Genomic DNA, 23,198 nt, shown 5'->3' with positions numbered 1-23,198 from the left:
CTGGGATGGTAAAACATATCAACAACACCAAAAAGAACCTTGAAATTAGAGGTTTCAATTCTAGAAATTAGAGACTGAAATTCTAGAATCATATTCTATTCTTTTGTCTCCATGTACTTGTTGGTATACTAATATCAACTGGTAATGCCTCACTTACTAAATACCTGATAAAAAATAGCAAATGATAAATACCAAATTTCCCCTGGATTTACATCTTTAAAGACAGACTAATTTGTCTTGCCACTGTTAGGCAGGGAACAGACTCACAGACTCATATAAGTGTGAATGTACATCTACGTTTCTATGTGTTAAAAAGACAAAACACTTACTTTCCTCCTCTTGCCCTACTTGTTTCCTGGTTTTGAACCAGGGCCTTATTATGAAGCCCAGGTTGGCCTTGAATTTGCAATCTTTCCAGGATCCCTAGTGCTGGGAATAGAAGTACAAGCCACCAACAGCTAATTATATATATATATATATATATATATATATATATATAAGTTAATATGATTTTACACACATGAGAGAATCTCCATGAGATTTCTTCACCAGCTGCCCTTCCCCATATAGTCTCCACATACCATGTTCATGATGGTTAAGATGTAGGACTCCACATTCTCACCCCCGTGATATTCAACCATCTTCGTGTCAGCCACAACCAGAGTCTCCACCCATCTTTCCTTGCTTATGGAACGCCGAGAGAGGCTTCTGCTTGGCAAATGGTTCCTCTCCCACTTTTCTCGCTGTAGCTCCTGCTTCTTAGGGTTGGCGCCACTGTCTGAATAATAAATAGATGATAGTAGAGTACCTCTATATTCACATATTCTATATTATCCACTTACATTGTAAATATGCAAAGGGGATAAGTTTAATGTATGTCTAATCATGTATGAGGGAAATGTTCTTAGACACATGAGTGGAATAGAAAAGATCAAATGAAATAAATATTAACAAAATAATTCAAATTTGAATCTTACAGAGAGTTTTTAAGTACTTATAATAAAATATAAATATAATATAATATAATATATATATATATATCATTTGATGTGTTTTCTTGTAGATTTATAGGCACATTACAGTTACTACAAATGCGGAAAACCATGCAACCTATGGTTCTTTGGATCTGACTTACTTTACTCAGTATAATTTTTTTCCAAATCTTTCATTTCCTTATGAATGGTACAATGTCATTCCTTCTGAGAGATGAGTAGAATTCTGTTCTTTCTGAGAAACAAGTAGAATTCTATTCTTTCTGAGAGATGAGTAGAATCCTATTATACACACAGACACACACACACGTGTGCACACACACACATTACCACATTTTCTTGATCCATTTGTCCACTGAGGTGAGGATAGAAGACCCAGAAATAATCCCAAAACATATAGTAAGTACCTAATATTTGATAGGGAGCCAAAACACAGGTTGGAAGAAAGATAGGCTCTTCAACAATTGGCACTGGCAAAATTGACTACACTTGTGCAAAAAACTGAAGCTAGATCCTCATATATCACCCTGCACCAGAACCAATTCTAAATGGATCAAAGACCTCGATGTAAGTCTGGATACTGTGAAAATATTACAGGAATGGGTAGGGGAAACACTAGACCTTCTGACCATGGTTAGAAATTTTCTAAGTAAAACATCCAGAATCACAACAAACTAAAGAAAGACTGGACAAATGGGATCACATCAAACTGAAGAGCTTCTGCATGAGACTCTTATCTCCAATTAACCACCAGAAAATGGGAAACGACCAAAAGAGCCCAGGAACAGTGTCCAGGCCCTGAGTTCAAGCCCCATGACTAACAGCAACAAAAAAGCCTAGAATACTGTAAGGATCACATCCTAATTTGATAAAGGTCTATAGAAAAGCCAGATCTAGTAAGGTATTGCATCACCCATTGGAAAGGATATGCCTAACAAAGTAGAAGGCAAATTTGAAAAGTTTCAGTGGGCTCAGAAACATCTAAATAGTTGAGTAAAATGAACTGACCAGATGAGTAAGTACAGAAAGATGCCTGGTTTGATGGACAGACAGTGACCCAGTCTTGAAGACAGCTACCTCCACATCCTACCTCTCCCTAATTTACAGCCTCTAGTCTAGGCATGGACAGAACTTAAGAATCAAGTGGAAAACATCACGTTCCCAGGCTAATCATTGGTGATGACCACTCACTATGAACTTGAATGCTTCCAGTGGGGTAGTGATGATCACCAACCCACAGGGTATCTTGCTCTGCTGTGACATTCTCTCCTATCTGGAGCTGACACCTGGCCTCTGTAAGTTCTACTTGCTCATTGTGGTCTTGCTTCCTGAAGCATCTACATGGTACCCTCCTTGGCCTTATATCATGCACTCAATCGGGGCAACTAAAACCACATCCTCCTTTTCTCCAGTGCCCATTTTGTTATGGAGTTGGTTCCCACATTTCAATGCCTATGAAGTTAGCACACATTAATAATATTGAGAGAGAAATGCAGCAGCATCCTATGTCTAATCCCAAATTCTATCATTACCAGTTTTGATTAAAAATAAAAAAGTTTTACTCTGAGATAACTTGAACAAATAACCCAGGTTATGTAAGCATTGGAGAGAGGTCTTGTGGCTGTTTATAAAGGGGGAGATGGTTAAACTTTCCATTTGTGAGAAATCAATTTTCTATTTCTCTTCCCTTATTACTTTGCTTAGAGAAATGTGTTTAATCCATGATTTCTCCTTATGGACAGAATAGTACATATTTATTTCCATTTTGTTTCTTTCTTAAAAATTTATCTCAAATGTTCATATCATTCGTCTTTATCCCTTGTGAATAATTGATATTCTTCTGTTTTTTTCAGTATTTAATAATAAAAATCTATTCAACAAAATAAAAGAGAAAAGAAGGAAGGGGGAGGCAAATTACTCGGTCAAATAGGAAGAAAGGTAGAAATGAGGGATGGGATCAGATGAAAGCACATGTCTATTTTAAACCTTCAACAAAACTTATCTCAAGGACATGTGGCAGCTCCGGTACTGTGCTAAGCACACAGACCTCATGCCTCATTTAATCATGCCAATGATTCCATGAGATAGAGCCTACTACTACTACAATATGGATCAAGAAATGGGTCAAGGAGATCAGGTAATTTCCCCAAAGTCATATTGTGAATACCAGACCCTGATCTAGCTAAGTCTTCCTAACTCAGCAACCACAAGGACATGCACAAGACAGATCATTGGTAACCACCACCCCCCCCACACACACACATAAATTCTACTCTCAGATGAATTGGGGCAAAAAAGTAATTGGCATGCAGAACATACTTGTGAGAACATACTTCCCAAGAGAAGACCTATGAGTTCTATCATCTATAGTTGAGAAGCTTAGCAGTATGGAAGGACTTGAGCTGGGTCCCAGTGGGACTGTGGAAGAGAGGATGTATTTAACTGGGCTGACCTTGTTGAGTCTTGTTGCCACCATTCCAGATTTGAGAGAAAAATACGTCCACTAAGCAATTCTGGGAAAGCTAGGATGCCAACCTAACACTTGATTAACAAGACTTCTAGCTCTTCAGAGCAACTGGGGTGCTGTCAATTGGGGAAGGTTCCCTGGATGTTCCTGCCTCCTGACACAAGCTGTTTAAGGATCCCTCTTCTGAGCCAGTATGGATTCTGGAAACAGTGCTGTGGTTTCCTGCAGAACCTTCTAATTAAGCTCTAGGCAGCTAATGGGCCATGAGAATATGCCCTGTACGCTTGTTACCTGCTTGGCAAAGAGTGGCACCAATTAATGCCTGCTGTGCAGGTGAGTGACTTGGAACTGACTTGTGGACCACAAGAAAGGAAGAACTGAAAAAGTTGTTTATTTTTTTCCCCATGTTATGACCTGTTTCAATTAGAGAATTCTCCACACTGAGGCTGTGAAGGGTTTGTTTCAAGGAGAGAAATCAAGCCAAATGGAGAGTTTAAGTAAGGACTATTTCCCTTACTGACCGAGGACTGACTTTCCTGTACCTGAACTAAGGGAATACAGACAGCTGCCCAGCAGTAGCTGAGATGCCCAGGCAATGTTTAGCACACTGACAAAGCAGTCCCAGAGATTCCTGGGAAAGAATGCATGCTTTTCCTTTCCCTTTTTCTTTCTTGTTTAAGAATCTGTTGAGTAGCCCAGCCTTCACCTCAGTTGACTTCTCAGATTCCATTGTCTTCCTCCACAGACAGGCAGAGATCACACCTGGATAAAGGTGCACTAAGACAGCTGGTATAGGACCAAGAATCACAGGAAAGTGAGCATGGTGGAAAATTCTGGAAATGAGAGTTCCTTCTATGTTCAGGTGTGCTTTTCCGGAATCAGGTTTGCCCCAGCCCGAGCAATGCTCGAGGCACACTCTCCTCCCATCCCTTTAGTCTTTTTTTAATCTGGATTCTTTTCTGCCACCTACAGATTTCCAGTAAAGAGGGAAGATTTATACCCAAGCTGACAAGATGGATCATTAATTTGAAACCAACCACTAATTAGACTGACTACATGGTTTGAAGCCCAAATATTGTTACCCTCCCGGAAGATGATTCCCTCATTACAATGTTCCCTAGCCCAGACTTCACTACCTTCCAGACAAGTTGCCCCAAACAACCATTCAACAACACATGTCAACCCAAGCCACTTATAATAGAGTGCTAATCAAGGGCCCAGACTACTAAGTATTCTTTTTTAAAAAAATTTTATTGTTGTAAAGGTAATATACAGAGGGGTTACAGTTACATAGGTCAGGTATTGAGTACATTTCTTTTCCTCTTCTACCTCCCTTCCCCGCAAAGGTTGTTTAGTTCATTTCCAACATAATGTATAGTGAATATCACCACTAAATTGGTTCGCCCGTTGTCCCATCATTTCTGCACTTCCCTTTCCCCTCCCCAACCAGATAAACTTACATATAAGACAAAGGGTACAGAAGTAAAAACCAGCAGCAAAAGGAAAAAAAAAAACAGAAGAAAAATAGAGAACCACAAACAGCACAATTTTTTTTTTAAAAAAAAACCTTTGTTTCCATTTCTGGGAGTTGATGTCAATAAATATCATTTTATATAATCATATGCACATAGCTATTAAGCCCTCGTGATCCTCTCCTAAGAATATCTTCCTTTGATCATACTGTGTAACTGTTTATAGTCCTGTTTAGTTAATCATGTCCAATTGTAAATTTTTGTCTTTTATTATCCATTAACGTTACTTGTAGATTTATAGGCACATTCTAATTATTACAAATGAGAGAATGCATGCAACCTATGTTTCTTTGGGTCTGATTTACTTCACTTAATATAATTTTTCCATGTCTTTCCATTTCTGTATGAATGGAACATTTATGCAAGTGACCATAAACTATACCACACTAAAGCCAAGCATAACCATTTCATTGAGCATTGTTTCCCATAGCTAAGATATGGAATCAACCCAGACTCCCCTCAGTGGATGAATGGATCAAGAAAATGTGATATTCAAAATGGAATTCTATGCTTCCATCAGAAAGAGTGGTATTGCCTCATTCCTAAATATTCTTTTGGAATCAATACATTGTTATTTTATTCTTACAATAATGATATGAGGTAATATGATTGCCACTTATCAGAGAGATAATTTGCTCTAAATCTCCAAGCCTATAGGCAGCAGAACAAGCATTGTAGGTGAGAGGCATTGTAGGTGAACAAGCATTGTAGGTGACTGTTCTTCTTGGTAGCATGGAGATGAGGGTAGGTGAGTTCCTGCCATCAGCTGCCGGGAAACTGCAGTGTGAAAAGCCTAAAGAACTAGTATGTAAAGATCATCTGGGGAAGAAGCTAGAGCAGAAACCAGCTGAGACCCAGCACTCCAGGATCTCATCATTTCAAGCCATGCTTGAAGGACATCTGTCCCAAAGATAGCAAACTTAAGGAGAAAGTCAATAAGTACTATGTGACCCTTTGATGCTAGGTGTTCTTTATTTGGGGGTGGGGTCAATGTCTGCTTCTTGTATAAATTCAATAAGCATCACTTAGGAAAGATGTCCTAGACCAGAGTTGTGGCTGGAAAGACAGGACCCAGATAAAAGAAGGAAGATATCTAGGGTTGGTGAGGGCTGTCAGAGCCACTGTTGTTCATTTCCTGTCCCTACGGGTCTGCCCTGAACCATCTGTGAATGCTGGCCCTTTGCATTTATTAATGCAAACTCTTTGACCTTGGTCCCTTTCCTGTCTAATGAGAAATTCAAATTGCATTCTCATTTTTAATGCATTTTTCTTATGAATCTACGTTTTCAAACCAAGAGTATGAAATAAAGCAACAGCAATGATGAGGCATGGAGGATGAATCCCAAAGGGGATTCTACAGATCACTGCCTTAAACTACAGACTGACCATCACACAGGTCCTTCCATTCCAGTATTCTCTGAGTTGGGCAAGCACACCTTTCTATTGCCTAAGCAGCAGTAGCAGCAGTTTGCTGTTCCTACATATTTGCAACCAGACCACCTTCTGTGCAGGCAGAGCAGGGTGGCCTTCTCTAGCAAAGTTAGATGTTCATGTGCTTATCTATTTGCTTCAATGGAGGAGCAGTGGTACTAAAGGTACTGGAGCTGGCTTAGAGTACATTTAAACCCCAAAGTATATCTAGGAAGCTCATTTTCCTTCCTAAGCAAGTTAGTTTCATTCACTGAGAACCAAAAATATGTTTATGCTTGGACAATAGACTATCCATTTCTCAAAACTGGCCACGATGGAAATAAATACAGCTGTCTAAAGATAAACAAGTAAAACATCAGGACCTTAACTAGTAGGTGCCAAAAACACATACTCTCCAGGTTTGGAGTGTGCATAGAAAAGTATAAGTATCCAAAATAAGGTAAATAAAATGTGTTCCCAGAGAGCTGACTGATCCTTCTGGACACTGCCTTGACTTTATTCAGAATATATCACACAAGAGTAAGGAATTGTTGGAGCTTGTGAAACTTGACTAAATAACATTAAGCCAAGGGTAAGTGAAAAGGACATTTCAAGATCCCTTCAGAATACCAATAATCAGAATGAGATGGGAATTTTTAGAACAATTAGATTCATTGTTATTTCATAAATTATCCATTGCATTTACAGCTGTTGTAATGAGAAGTAATTGCAGTGATTTGAGATCTAACCCCACACATGTCCTTTCTCTTCCTTCCCTTCTGAAAAAAAATGTGCTGATACATTGCTCACAATGAAGAACAGATGTGGAGGAGGCAGCTGGGGGCAGAAGAAACACAAATAAGTTTCTCTAGATAATCAACCAAGTCCCAGCTTGCTCAAACATTGACTGAACTCTTGACACACTGCCTTTAGCTTGGTGACCAGGACTCTGGAGTAACTCAACTCATGCAAGGCACCATGGGAAAGCTCCTCAGTTTTCCAGTCCTCTACAGTGAACTTACATTGATCTAACTGTTTAAAATATTCTTTCACTTACCTTTCTGCCAGTTTGTAAAAGACCACTCATATTGTACTCTACCAAGTGGGGTTCTGAGAATGCTGTTCACAAAACTCGCTTGACAGCAAACTGCGCTCTGCTTTCAGGACTCCTATTCATGCCTATCTAGTGTTCCAAGCATATGACTGTGGAAAGGCAGTTCAAAAGGAGTATCAGATCAGAAAGAAGTTAGATGTTAAAGGACTGCTAAAGATTCTTCAGATTTAAAACCTTCTCACCCCCTGAAAATCTGTATGGGAATAAAGAGGGGGGGAATCTTATGTATTAGCCATAGAATATGAATCAGAATCTAGGGTTCCTGTTTCTTAGGATTTTCTTAGGATTCTCTCTTGTTTCGATGAAGGTTTCTAATGTGGGTAACATTTCCCATTATTTAATTAGCTCCATTGAAAGACTACGAGAAACCAAAGAGAAGTTGCTATAGTTTTAATCTGAAATGCCTCTAAAAGGCTCATGTGTTAAAGAGTTAGTCCCCAGTGTGGGGCTCAATTGGGAATTGCTGGAATCTTAAATTGAGCTTAATTAGAGCTTAATGGGAAGTCCTGAGCCATTAAAGACATACCCGTGATGGAGACTATGTGGAATGCTGGTCTCTTCCTCATGCTTCCTGGTTGACAGAAGGTGACACGGGTCCTGCTACAGTGTTCTGCTTGGGACCAACCCAGTATGGACCTTGAACCAAAATAAATTGTTTCTTTTTTGTAAGTCATGGGGCTTGAACTTAGGGCCTAGTTGAAGTCCCTGATCTCTTTTTGCGCAAGGCTAGCTCTCTACCATTTTGAGACAGAGCTAAACTTCTGGTTTTCTGCTGGTTAATTGGAGATAAGAGTCTCATGAACTTTCCTGCCCAGGCTGGCTTTGAACCACAATCCTCAGATCTCAGCCTGCTGAGAAGCTAGGATTATAGGCATAAACCACTAGTACTTGGCAATTTTTCTTTCTTTCTTCCTTTCTTTCTTTCTTTCCTTCCTTCCTCCCTTCCTTCTTTCTTCCTTTTCTTTCCTTTCTTCTTTCTTCCTTCCTTCTTTCTTCCTTCCTTCCTTTCTTCTTTCCTTCCTGCTTGCTTGCTTGTTTTTGTTTTGATTATTTCCTTTTATATTGATCAACTCAGGCATTTGTTACAGTAGTAGAAAGCTAACACTGGGCTCACTTCCATCCATGATGAGATGAGGATGGATGAATACGGGCTCATCTTAATATTTATTTAAGGCTGGTCCTTAGTTTCAGCACACCTTCCAAAAACGCCTGTGTTAGAATGGCATATATCCCTCCTTACACATTCTGGCAGTAGAATACTGAGCTCTATTATATAGTGTTTCAGTAAGTACAATGAAAATTGGTTGAAAGCTTTTCCAAGCAAGAACCTGGAACTGGAAGAATGGCTTAACTTGTAGAGCTTTAGCCTTGAGTGAACTAGTTGACCTGAAGCCAACTAGTTTTTGTTTGTTCTTTCTCTTCCATTTGTATCAAGTTCATCAGGCTTACCATATCAAATGCCTGAGCCAGTTTATGCTTCCCTTGCAGAAGTGGTAAATGTGCAGCCTAAGAGCTGAGTAAAGTCCATGGAACCATTTAGTGCATGTTTTGCTAGATGTGTGCTTTCCTGTTGTCTGTCTTCCCATGACCTATCTGTCTGTATTAATGGGTGATTTTTCTATGGTCCTTGAAAGATGGTACAATATTCAAATGGGCTATTGTACTTCTGTAGCCTCCGTATAGCCTGCCTCTCATCTCCATCAATTATTCTTCCCCGCTTCCTCCTTGATTTTCCTCTGGGAATATGGGATTCTTAGAAAAAATACAAAATTTCCTAGCTTTCTTTGCTGTTAGATTCTAATCTATGCTTCTAGGGCAAGTGCCACATGCAACTTTGAGGACTTAAAGGGAGAGAATGAGTCCTCACTTTCCTTTCTTTCTTTCCTGGTTTGTACATGGAAGAGAATAGAACAAAGTTCATGACAGATCACAAGAGTAGACTGAATAACTGACAATTGTGGAGATAAAAGAATGGACATTTTTATTTTCAAGTTTTACTTAAATGTAAGGAAAAGAAAGGCACATTTATTCAACTACAGTAGAATTTTGTCTGCTTTGTTACTCCTCAGCCCAAGCACCTAAATTAGTTCTTTGTGCTCAATATGTATTTTTGGATAAATGCATCCCATGTGGGATTGTGGGAGCCCCTTCAGGTCAGAACACATTCTAAACCCCTTCAGGTTTATGGGTGCTATCTCTTCTCAGATTCCTCAAGGGGTGGGCTATTTTCCTCTCTGAATGATGATAGTGTTTGACCCATCCTTTAGCTCAGTGTATTGATTGTCAATAAACAGTGATTCCATTTTTAGTACCTAAACTGTGTGTTAGTACAGGATAACAGTAGATAATTAGCCAGTACTAAAATGTTCAGGAAGATCATATACTTGTTCCTGCCTCAGAGAAAATGAATCTATAGATCCTATGCTGGTCTCCTTAGGAGACCTCTGAAGTAAGGCATGGTCAAGAGCGGAAGTGATATTACACTTGAGAACCTCGGTTCAAATCTACTCTTAAGTGAAGTAAGCCAGTCCTGGGTGACAATCTCATCAAAGACATAGCATGTCTGTTAGGAAGAAATCTAAGTTTCAAGATTCAAACTCTTTGTGACTTCTACCACACTTCTGCCTTCATTCACATATAATCTCTTAATATCTCATTTCACCAACTTTATTACATGGCATAAATCAGTTTTCGCTCTTCCCATATCCCCAGATATCCTCTGAAATGAAGCATCTTGTTGAGTCAATATTCCTTTTGCAAGAAAGCAATAATCAAGCTGAAAGCCAAAAGTAAAGACAATTTTGAGGGCACTAAACAGAAATATTTATTAACTTGAAATTACCTGCCTGGTCTTTCATCAGACAGCAACAAAATGATTATACTGTGATAAGATTTTATTTTTGAAGAAGGTGAGATTGCTTTACTTATATTACTGACATATGGAAATATATGTATATATACTATCCTTTCTTTTTTTTGGGGGGGGGTCCGATCGTGGGGTCTGAACTCTGGGCCTGGGCGCTGTCCCTCAGCTCTTCAGCTCAAGGCTAGCACTCTACCACTTGAGCCACAGCGCCACTTCCGGCTTTTTTGTTTTTGCTTATGTGGTGCAGAGGAATTGAACCCAGGGCCTCATGCATGCAAGCCAAGTGCTTTACCACTGAGCCACCTCCCGAGCCCTATACTATCCTTTCTTATACCACTCTTGATTCATATAAATAAAACTTGTTATATGCTAATTATAAATGCACTGTTTATTATATATACACTATTTATTTATGTCCATCCAGGTTCCAAAATGCTGCTTTTCTCCTAGAATCTATAGCCCTTCCCCAACCCCAGAAGCTAAGTTATAATAAGTACATTTCAGCTGAGTACTGGTCATTCATGCTTGTTATTCTAGCTACTCAGGAGGCTGAGATCTAAGGATCATGGTTTGAAGCCAGCCTGGGCAAGAAAGGCTTATCTCCAATTAACCAGCAAAAAGTTGGAACTGGAGGTATGGCTTAAGTTGTAGAGATTTAGTCTTGAGTGAAGAGCTAAGACAAAATAACCTTGCCCAGAATTGAAGGCCCAGTGTACACACACACACACACACACACACACACACACACACACACAGACACACAAACAGACACACACACACACCAACAGTAAATACATTTTCTTGTAATTTTCTTCTGTAAGATATTTTTTGTTTTGCTGGCTGGTTTTACTTAATTTATAGTCCACTTGTTGTGTTAGCTTTTTGTGGGGGGGGGTCCAGTCGTGGGGCCTGAACTCTGGGCCTGGGCACTGTCCCTCAGCTCTTCAGCTCAAGGCTAGCGCTCCAGCTAGCGCTCCACCACTTGAGCCACAGCACCACTTCCAGCTTTTTTCTTTTTGCTTATGTGGTGCTGAGGAATCGAACCCAGAGTCTCATGTATGCAAGGCAAGCACTCTACCACTGAGCCACCTTCCCAGCCCTTGTGTTAACTTCACATCACTATGAAAAAACACGTAAGATAAACAACTTACAAGGGAGAAAGTTTATTTTGGTTCACAGATTCATGGCTCCATTGCTTTTAGGACTGTAGTAAAGCAGAAAAAAACATCATGGTCTGAAGCATGTGGTGGAGCACATGGCCAGGAAAAAAAGACAGAAAGAAGCCAGGGACAAAATCCATCCTTCAGAGACTCACCCCTAGTGACTGACCTCCTCCAACTAAGTCCCCTTCATAGAGTTTCACCACATCCCAATCACCCCATCAAGCTACAAATTCTCAGATGGATTGATCCATTGATGAGGTCAGAGACTGGTGATCCAATCACTTCCCAAAGGTCTCACCTTTGAACAGGCTGCCTTGGAGGCAATTGGAGGACATAGAGCTATTGGAGGACAGTTTAAATCCCAACGATGATACTCTTTCACTGAGAAAGATGCTTTTCCTTTTAACTTCATATGAGTATCTACTTTCAGATTTTCATTTTCTATAGTTCAGAGACTTTTCTTTAGTCTCCCACACATGACTTAAAAAGGACACCACCTGTTCAGCATTTGAAGGACTTCTGCTATCTCCATTCTTCATTTTCTTCTTTTGAGTTTTGTTGTTCTTGCTTCTGTGCTTCTTCTTTCTCCTCCTTTCCTCTCTTCTCTTGTCCTCCTCTCTTCTTTCCTTCCCTCAATTCCCCGCTTCCTCCTCTCTTGTCTTGTTTCCTCTCCTTTCTTATCTTCTCTCCTCTCTTCCCTTTTTCCTCCATCTCTCCCTTCTTTCTTTCCTTTCTTCCAGAATAGAGCCCAGAGGCTTTTAAATATGCAGTAAATACTCGGTCAGTGAACACATGGATTTGTTCATTAATATTTGTTTATAGGAGTGGAATAGTGTACAAAGCAGTAAGTGGAACAGAGACAGTGCTATTCCATACTCTAATAAATGATAACTTTTACCATATATTCATAAAAAATAACCTTTTGAAGCCTACATCTGGGACAGTAATAAAAGTGATCATTCCAGAGAACCTAGAAGAAAACAAATTTGTGAGTATTGAGCTGGCCTCAAATAGCTGGCGATAAGCACAATGTTAGTGTGGCAGGATATTGGGTCCAGCACAGGCCTTGTGGGAAATTTCAAAGACATAATGCACCTCAATTACCAGGATGAGCTAGATTTGGGATTAGATTCTGAAAAAGGTCCATGTGGGCCTGGGCAGGTCTCTGAGACTTCCTTCTCTTTCTTTAGCTCACTCTGAGAAGTTACTGCTAGAATGACAGATTCTACTTCAAAGACCCACGTGACAAAGACCAGAACAGGAGACATTTTCAGGACAGTTCGAACAAGAGTGCTTTGTGGCCAGAGAAAGTTACTCATAGAGAAAAGTAGCAATACTATCTATGCAGGCCAGGACCTCAACCTCAGACATCCAGTCCCACAAACTGATAGTCATGGCATGGCTCTGAGGAGATCTCACTCCCACAAGCACTGACATGACCTTTTCCCAACAGTCTTTAAAGGCCCCTTCATTAATTCAAGGAACATGTCATTCAGTTCAAGGCTCACTGAGCCAAAGGTCAACGTGGCAAGTTACCTGTTTCTTCTTTCCAAACTCTACGCTTTTCTCAACACATTCATTCCCCCTGAAATTTTCAGTCCCCACAAGTAGAACACCCCAAACAAATATGTCCACATGTCAAAATCAGGTGGTTCTGTTTCTAAATAAGGGACATTCTGAGTAAGGTTGTCTCCTGCCTTTAAACGTGAAGGGATCCAGTGATCAACCATGCATCTCTGCTGAAGTTCTAGAATTTCGTGGAGCTCATTAAAGAAAATGGGAGGAGGGAGAGAACAAAATGATAATTCAGAATGTCACCTCCTTTTCATTCTGTTGTAGTGTGTTGTCATTTTGCAGGGTGAGGCAGAGTAAGGAAAGCTGTTAAAGACAGGATTCTTCCTGTTAAAGACGGGGTTCTTCCTGATCAGCATTAAACAATCCTTACCTGACTAGGAGAGAAAAGAGGCATTTTTCTTTGAGTTTTGATCAGTTGTGCTCTTTGTCTTTTCAATTGCACATAGGATTGAAGAAAACTAATTTCTTTAGTGGAAATGTTGGCTCAGTTCCTTCCTTTCGAGAAATCTGTGAGTCAGCAAATAATTAGGAGGCTGTGTATCTTGAGCTGAGTATCTTGCGCTCTAAACAAGTACTATGTGATAAAAACAATGCCAGCCACAAATATATATATACATATATATACACATTATATATATACATATATACGTATATACGTATATACACATGTATATATGTATATGCGTATATATACACATATATGTATATACATATATGTGTATATTATATATATATATCTTCTAGCAACAAGGTGTATATATATACATATATACACATGTGTATATGTATATGCACATATATACACATATATGTATATACATATGTATATACATATATGTGTATATATATTATATATATCTTCTAGATATATATATATATATATATATATATATCTAGAAGATATATATATATATATCTTCTAGCAACCAAGGGTGGAAAAATAAACAAATGAAATTAGTTTTAATTTCTTCACTCAACTATTAAAAAAATTATTCTTATAACATGCAATCAATGTGAATTTTTTTCTTTTTTTTGGAGGGGGGGTCCGGTCGTGGGGCCTGAACTCTGGGCCTGGGCGCTGTCCCTCAGCTCTTCAGCTCAAAGCTAGCACTCTACCACTTGAGCCACAGCACCACTTCCAGCTTTTTTCTTTTTGCTTATGTGGTGCTGAGGAATCAAACCCAGGGCCTCAGGCATGCAAGGCAAGTGCTCTACCACTGAGCCACCTTCCCAGCCCCTCAATGTGAATTATTAATGTGATGGCTTATGTTACTTTTCACAATACATTTTTGGAACCCAGTGTGTATTTCTTGGGTACAGCATATCCTGATTTAGATAAGGCATGGGTTAAGTCCTTCATCACTATATGTGGATGGTGGCTGCCATCTTGGCCCTAATATGATTTTCCTGAACTTCACTGTTCTGTCATTCCCTCAGAAATATGCTCATTTAGACTAGAAGCTCAGTCTCTTCCTATATGCATCATGGGTCTGTAGTTCCTTAGTAGAAATGTTGGCTTTATTTTCCACTCACATGCCTTCTTAGAAGAATGGATGCTTTTTGGGGGGGGTCTGGTTGTGGAGCCTGAACTCTGGGCCTGGGCACTGTCCCTCAGCTCTTCAGCTCAAGGCTAGCTCTCTACAACTTGAGCCACAGCGCCACTTCCAGCTTTTTTCTTTTTGCTTATGTGGTGCTGAGGAATAGAACCCAGGGCCTCAGGCATGCAAGGCAAGCACTCTACCACTGAGCCACCTTTCCAGCCCCAGGAATGGATGCTTTATCAGACTAATTCCTTTTCTTCTTCCCTTGATTTTACATTTATCTGTAAGTCTATTTTTCTGCCTTTGGTGAATCAAGATATGAATGAACAGCCAAATGAGATAGCAATTACATAGTTGCTTTGCTAGTTAGGGAGCACAGGTTGAGATTGTTTGTTAAAAGGATGGGCTTTAATAAGAGAATTAGAGAAGAAACTCAGAAAAAAAGTCTGCAATTAAGTTACAAAGCTGTGGTGAAGAAACCAAAAGCAAAAAGGTTTTATAATATATTAAATAGTTTGTCTTCTAATTAAAAAATCCATACTTTTCTAACTATAAATATAATACAGAGGATACAATGAAGTGGATAAAAGAAAAACTAGCCGCAGTCTCATTTTCTTTAATGAGCTCCAAGAAATTCCAGAACTTAAACAGAGATGCCTGATTCTATATTGGATCCTTTAACCTTTAAATGTAGGAGAGGGCCTTACTCACAGATTACTTACTTTGGAAAGTAGGATCTGCCTGATTTTGACATGTGGACATATTTGTTTTGAATGCTCTCCTTTGGGGACTGAGAATTCATGAGGGAACAAAGGTGTTGATAAAAGCATAGAGTTTGGAAAGAAGAAACAGATGACTTACCAAGTTAGTGGGGGAAAAACGGGGGCAGAGAAATACAAATCATGCATTCCTGAGAGATTGATGTTTTTAAAAAATGGATGCATGAATAAACAAAGTGTGGTATATACATATGCTATTGCACAAAAAATGTCCTGCACATTTATATGTTGCTAACTAAATCCCTAAAATGGTATTTGTGGATGGAGCTTTGGTAGGTGCTTAGGATTACATGAGGGATATAGGTGGGGTGGGAGAAAAACTACCATCATAACAACAGGGTTTGTGCTACAATCTCAGCCTGAGAAATTATAGATGTGTGCACTGATCATTTAAAACCGAAGGATAAAGTTAATCAAATAAATTAGTCTATTAAAAAAATCTGGCTTGGTTGTCACCTGTGAGGAAAATGTCTCCAGAATCTTCCAAACATCTGGCCACCAGCAAAAATTCTGGATTTTCTGATGAGGCAAGTCAACTCCTCTTTTCCAAAGCTTTGTTCTTTCTTATTATTTTGGGTGTTACTCTCTCCTCCCTCTTTTTTGTTTGTTGGTTTTAAGACAGGATGTCTTTAGGTAGGGGAGAGTTACACCCTAAATAATGGGAAAATCCAGAATTTCCCTGTAGTCTGCGTAAACCATTTCAAAGAAGATGGAAATTCCTTACAGTCACAAGTGCTAAAACATTGCTGTCATTTTCTTTTTACAGGGTCCCTGTGAGTGTCAACTTAAAGGAGAGTGACAACCAAGGACAGCAATCTTTAAAGCACAAAAAATGACATGGACACAATAAAATAAACAGGACTCTAAACATTCACACAGAGAGACTAAAGGAGGGTATTTGTAGGAGACGGTCACAAAGGTTCAGTAGGTATGTGCATATGATCATATAAAATGATGTTCATCGAAGTGAACTCCAAGAGACGGAAACAAGAGGTTTTTGTTATTTTACTTTTTGTGTTTTCTTTTTTTCCAGTTGTCGCTGATTTTGACTTTTGTACCTTTTGTCTTATATGTAAGTTTATCTGTTTGGGGGAGAGAAAGGAGGAAATAATGGGACAAAGAGTGAACTAACATAGCAGTGATATTCACTAGACATTATGTTGAAAATGAACAATACAACATTTGGGAGAGGGGGAAACCATCCTTGGTGACATAAATAGCCCAATGTATTTCATTTTTAAGGCTGAATAATATTACTTTGTATGGACTCACTACAGTTTCTTGATCCATTCACTCACTGATGAACATTTAGGTTATTTTCATCTCTTGGCTCTAATAATCATACAAATACAAATGATCTCTTTGAGATCCAAATTTCCTTTGTCTCTATATCAAAATTCCATCCTTCATTAGCTTTATATGGACGTGTTGAATGTGTTCTGCTCTTTCCCACTGTAGAGTGTATATGCTATTTGTTCTGCCTGAAATGTGAATGTTTCCTTCCTCTCCCTCCCCACATCACCTAATTAACTCCAGCCTCTTCTCATTTGATTAAGTGTCTGCCAGATTTCTCTATTATAAAGTTACTGTCACATTATAATTAATGAGCACTTTATAATTGAGATACACTTTGAGATTCTTATGAGATGTATAAGATATTATAATAATGAGATACTTGGACATTATTTAATTGTCTTATTTCTCCTCAGACCTTCTTACCCGCCGTGGGAACCAACACAGGGGACTGTGGCCTTCAGCAGCGACTGCCCTGCTAGTCAGAACAGCCTACTTCTATCCTTTCAGCTACCTGCATTACTAGAAATTCTGCTGTAAGGAATAATTGTCTCTTCAGTACCATTAAAATTATTTGTTTATAACTATGTGGATTGTTATCCTCTGAACTATAATCCAGTGAACTGGACTATGTTGTTTATTTTGTGATGCAAATTTCCAAGCTTTGGGTATATTCCACAAGACCAACATTTTGCACACTTGAGTGTCTGGCACCCTAAGACATGGAAGCTTACTTTGTGCACTGTGCACAAAGTAGCCATGGAATCAGCTACTTCTACCATTAAACCTAGGTGCTCTTCTTGGAGAATGGCATTAGAAACCAAAATCTGATCAAGAGCTGGTGGCTCAAACCTATAATCCTAGCTACTCAGAAGGCTGAGCTCTGAGGATTATGGTTCTAAGCCAGTCAGGGCAGGAAAGACCATGACATTCTTATCCTCAGTTAACCACCAAAAAGCAAAGCAAAACAAAAAAAGTTCAAACCCAAGTACTAGCACAAAAACTGAAAGAGAAACCAAGATCCTAGTACTTGATGTGTCCTTGCTACTGGGTGTCTTTGCTTCTAGACCCTCTTGGCAGAGAGAGTAAGTATCTGCCTAAGGACAAATTAAGTCTTTTCCTTACACATTGACTATACCGTGTTAATGTTTTTTACTTATCATGTTGGTAAGTATTAAGTTATTTCTCATATTCTTTTTTGATCCCCTCATCCTGATTTGGTACTTATGAACTTTATTTTTGTCGGTAGTGGGGCTTGAATTCTGGGTCTGGGTGCTGTCCCTTAGCTCTTCAGCTCAAAGATGGCGCCCTACCACTTGAGCCATAGTGCCACTTGCAGCTTTTTCTGTTTATGTGGTGCTGAGGAATCGAGCCCACGCCTCATGCATGCAAGGCAAGCACTCTACCACTGAGCCACCTTCCCAGCCTTTTACGAGCATTTTTAAAGGATAAAATATAACTGTAGTTTTAAAATTTAGAAGTGTAAACAAAAGAAGCGAGACCATAGTATAACCAGAAATATGTGTATAGAATATGTATAGAACTTTAGAGCTGTAATTTATTCAATCTGCTGTGGAGACAGTATATAAAAATAAAACAGGAAAAGCCTTAGAGTGAGCCGCCCAGACAAACCAAGATTCCTAGACACTAATCTCAGCTATTTGACACTCAGAAATTCCCTTACTATGTAAGGCTAACTCCATCTCTAAAATAGAGCTAAAGTTGTTTGTCTGCAGCTATGTCTTAGGGCTGTGACAGTAAGTAATGCATCTAACAGGCTTGACCACATCATGAAAAGTTTCATGTACATGTGTGAAACTAGAAACTGATATTAAGACTATGCTCAAAGGTTTGTATTAAAAAACAAACAGCGTGTAATAGCCTGTGTCTTTCACTTATGTCAATAGTCCATCTACTACTACAAGGAAAGTATGATAACCTGAATGTACAATTATCCTAAATACAGTTCCTGCTGCTATCGCAAGATGGCAGGGAGGCAAAGGACTTCAGTTGGACTCCAACACAAATTATTCTAGAGACTCAACACACCTGCCTTTTCTATTCCAAGCCTTCCTTTCAAACAAATGTTTATTAAGTATCTACTCTGAGCTAATCACTGTACTTGAAGTGACGAACACAGAGGTGAATAACAATGACCTGGTCCTCGGTCACATGGAGCTCGGTATCTAATGGTGAAAACTCATCACAGACAAGTGAGACAAACCAATCAAAAGTTCAGGTTGTGCCATCTCTATGAAACACATAAACAGGTTGTGTGAATAAACAATGCCAGGCTCAAGTGATAGAACACTCCCTTTAAGCTGAAGAGCTCAGGGACAGCGCTCAGGCTCAGAGTTCAAGCCCCATGACCGACAAACAAACAAACCAACAAACAAGCAATACTATAGGGGAAATTGTATCTTATAGGTTGACGAAGAAAAAGGATTGTCTTGAGGGAGTGACATTTAACTAAGACATAGATGATGAGAAGCATGGGTGCACACCGCGATTCTCACAAATAGAGTCGAGCCTTGTTTTCCCTAGTAGTGCTGGGGACTGATCTCAGCGCCTTGGCACTCTAGCAAGTGTTTCCAGTACATGAAGGACACTCCAATCCTTTTGCTTTTAGTTTGTTTTGGGTAAGGTGGTATGATTTTGTTCAAGCTGACCTGGGAACTTGATCTTCCTATCTCTATCTCCTAAGTAGCTGGGACGACAGGCATGTGCCACCAGGCTTGGCCTGCATGTGTGGAAATTCTAACGCAAGACAAAGCTTAATGGGGTGTACTGGAAACTACTGGAAAGATGAGTCAGCTCACAGTGAATGTGGGCAAGCAGCCTTGAAAGACCACCCTGAACAGATACACGAAGCCAGATAAAACACAGCCTTGAGAGAAGGAAGCAGAGGACAGTCATTAGCAATGGCATGGCCATTTCTGTCTCCTCTTTTACACCGAAGATTCAGTAACAGTTTCCACTCTCATTTTCCAACTCATACCCTATTCTGTCTTTACCAGCTTGAGACTCTGACAATGCACTTCACATCCATTCCACATCCTGGAGACTGACCAAACAGCACCCACTTCAATTGTCTCCAGAACATTGAACCTTTGCCCCTTTCCAGTCACACACCCACTCTCTTCATCCAAATGAATACAAAACTTTCCAAGGCATTTTGTTACTGATTTTCCCCCCAGGGTGACAACCTTTGGTAACCTGGTCTTGTTGCTAGATATCATCGAATTTTTAATAGCTGACTGTGTGTTTTTTTGCTTCCTATTCAAAAAAATTATTATTGTGAAATACAGATGACATATTTTGGATTCACAAGTGGCTTAGGAAATTCTAAATTAAAGCGCTTGCCAAGTTGCAGCTGGTGGAGCTAGGTCTACAAACCCCAGGGTCTGTGCTATACAAACAGACTTTGCTGCCTTCCAAATCCATTCTGGGCTCCAAAGTCCACTCCCTGCTGTCATGCTCTTCAAGAATGAAACTGGGTCAACAAATACACAGCCCCTCTCCTCCTGCACAAGAAAATGGTACAACTGATGCCAAAAAGGAAAAATGCTCACTGCATCCTTTACCCCCTTCTGGTCTCCCCTCAGAAAACATCTACAGAATATTTGATATCTTTCACAGGCAGAGGTACAATCAGTACTTAAATACAGAGACATGAAGTTACTCTGACGACAGTTGCAGAAGTAGGATCATGGTTTTAATTCTAGACTTGTTTTATTATGAATCTTTAAGTATATTCTTAACCTTTTACACATGGGTTTATAATTGAAAAAGAGTGTGTTTCTACCTTTCTGAGGGTGCTATAGGTCACCAGTTGAAGCAAAGCAGAATGATGTTTAGGTGCAGGGTTTGAGCCAATTTGGTACTGTTTCTTAGTAACTCCTGAGTGACTTTTGATAATATGAATTGGTTTGATTGTTCTTCACCACCATTTCTTTATCTGTAAAATGGGGACAAACCAGAATTTATCTCAAGCAGTCTTAAAAGGATTCAGTGGTTTAAAGCAGACAGTATGTGTAACAACTGACATTTTGTAAATCCTTCACCATCATTCTTATTGCTATTAATTGTTCCAAATGGCTGGGATATCTCACAAAGTCCCTGCCTGAGCCACCAAAGGAAGGCAAGAGGCTCCAACATATGTCTCAAATGTATACATTTCCCTTGTGAGCGCGAAAGTTTTCAAATGCTCTTAAGAGGTAGGGTTCACATAGGGAGTGTAAGAGTTGGCAGTGGGAAGAGTTGTACAGAGAGGAGGAAAAGTGGGTTGCTAGCAGAAAGCTCCAAACCCTTGTCTACAGAAGATTCGCCTCTTGAAGAGATAGGAGATGTTCTCAGCACTACCTTCATCCATTCAATATTATGTAGGTGTGAGTGAAGCAGTTATTGTAGGTTTGGGGAATGAAGGAATGAGAGAGAAGAGCTGGCAAAGGTGGACAAGGTAAACAATGGAGACAGGGCCAAGCCCAGGATCACCGAAGCAGGAGAGAAGCTCCGATTATTTTCAAAATAAAATGGCCAGGATGAACTAGTTTCTCCCTTCAGACCTGAATCCTTAAAAAAAAATTTTAATCTGTTCACTGGATGTAACCAATAATAAACAATATCCTACAGTTAGTTAGAAATATTACTATTATCTTAACATTCGAATGATAAATTGACACTTTAAATCATGTCCAGAGAGACCAATGACCTTCTGCTGGGCTCCAGTGCTTTGTCTTACATGACAAACATCTGGCCAAGGACTTTCCAAGTGGCCTGTGAACCCCTGACAAGGTCATGGCCTGGAGCTACCTCGTGTCAGAACATGGGGATTTGGCAAGACTTCACATAACTTGGTCTTAACTTTAAAATAAACCTGGGACTGGGTAGAGGTGACATCATGATTTTAAACAAATACCATTCAAATACCTCAGATTCCAAATGGGATGTGTAACCAAAGGCTCATAATCTGAAGGTTTAAACTCTGAATTGGTGTTTCTGAGGTTACAGAGACATTTCCTTACTAGTTCTCAGAGTTTGATTCATCATGTGAAAGGGAACAAAGGCAACAATCAGCATTATCAAAGGGCCAATCAGGGAGCTATAGTTAATACTCTTAGTGCATATTGTTTTGTCAAGATTTCTTTTACATAGAACTATCCAGGCAACAATAGCAGTGAGTGTTTTTAGCTCATTGCCAAGGTTTAGAAAAACAGAACCGAGCACAGTAAATAGGCCACCCAAGCTAAGGTCCTCACCAAAAAATGTTAGCAGAAGCTTTTAACAATATAGGTGATCCTAGACCTAAGTAGTTTAGTATTTCAAATGTTGCAAAAGAAAAACCATGCAACTATTCTCTTTGCAGTCTCAGCATAGTATCAAATAAATTACAGAAGATATTCCACATTTATTATGTATTAAACATATGTATGCACTTCGGACATGCATAAACTAGGGAAAATAAGCTATGGTGTTGAGTAGATTAGGTGTAATAAGGATATTTTCAAATTATAGTGGGTACATTGAGACATTATTAATTGTAGAGAATCTTTACAGATTTAAAGACATAACAACTTTTCTTGATAATTCTAAAACCTTTTCCTTTTTTCTCCTTTTGAGACGGGATCTTGGGTTCACTCAGGCTGGACTCAAATTCATATTTCTGCCAAAGTCTCCAGAGAGCTGGGATTACAGGCATGTAAAAGACTACTAAAATAATTTTGATCTTCCAAACATAGGCTATCACAAAAGCCAATCTGGAAATGGCCTGTCTGGAAGTTTGATTTATATAGTCTTATTTCACGGAGGAATGAATGGACTTCCTGAATGTGGATATTATTGCATTATATATTAGAAGATAGCAAGAAATAAAAATAATGGTGAGAAGATAACATAAATAAAAATTAGTGAGGCTATTAAAAATAGGTCACTCTATTTTGTCTACTCTATTGAATTGGTATATAGACCTATAAACTTGGCTTCAGTTTTGAGAAAGGAGAAGTATGAATAGTTACTCAAGTCAGACTGTCTCTAAGGTAAAAACCTACTGAACACAGAAATAAAACTACGTTTAAGACAAGGGAACAAATGGTAAGAAGTGGCAATTCAAGAATATTATCATGTAGAGTAAGAATCTTAGAACTCTAGTCTGTCAGTGACCTCTCTCCCAGAGAGCATCGTAGATTTGATTGGATATCTGGATATTTGTCCTCCAAGTAGAAAGTTTAAAAAAAAAGAACTTGAGTGTGAGATTATGAAGCTACAATCTTTTAGTTTCTTATAAAACTATATCTTTTGAAACTGAATCTAAAGGCTTGAACAATTAAAAAATTTGAGTCTTCTAGGAGTTGAAGGGTTTTAAAAAAATAAGCCTGGGCTGGGAAGGTGGCTCAGTGGTAGAGCACTTGCCTTGCATGCTCAAGGCCCTGGGTTCGATTCCTCAGCACCACATAAGCAAAAAGAAAAA

At 39.2% G+C, this 23,198-nt stretch overlaps 1 protein-coding gene across 1 annotated transcript in view; it reads right to left on the bottom strand.

The window, feature by feature from the left end:
• Adamts12 (ADAM metallopeptidase with thrombospondin type 1 motif, 12) overlaps positions 1-23,198 on the bottom strand; it is a 231,629-nt gene that overhangs the window by 114,651 nt on the left and 93,780 nt on the right. Inside the window, exon 4 of the mRNA XM_013018671.1 lies at positions 582-778. Coding sequence (XP_012874125.1) covers positions 582-778 — 197 coding nt within the window. The remainder of the gene's footprint in view (positions 1-581; positions 779-23,198) is intronic.

Source organism: Dipodomys ordii, unplaced genomic scaffold (genome assembly GCF_000151885.1).
Source record: "Dipodomys ordii isolate 6190 unplaced genomic scaffold, Dord_2.0 Scaffold41, whole genome shotgun sequence".
NCBI lineage: Eukaryota > Metazoa > Chordata > Mammalia > Rodentia > Heteromyidae > Dipodomys > Dipodomys ordii.
This window is presented reverse-complemented; position numbering and strand designations above follow the sequence as displayed.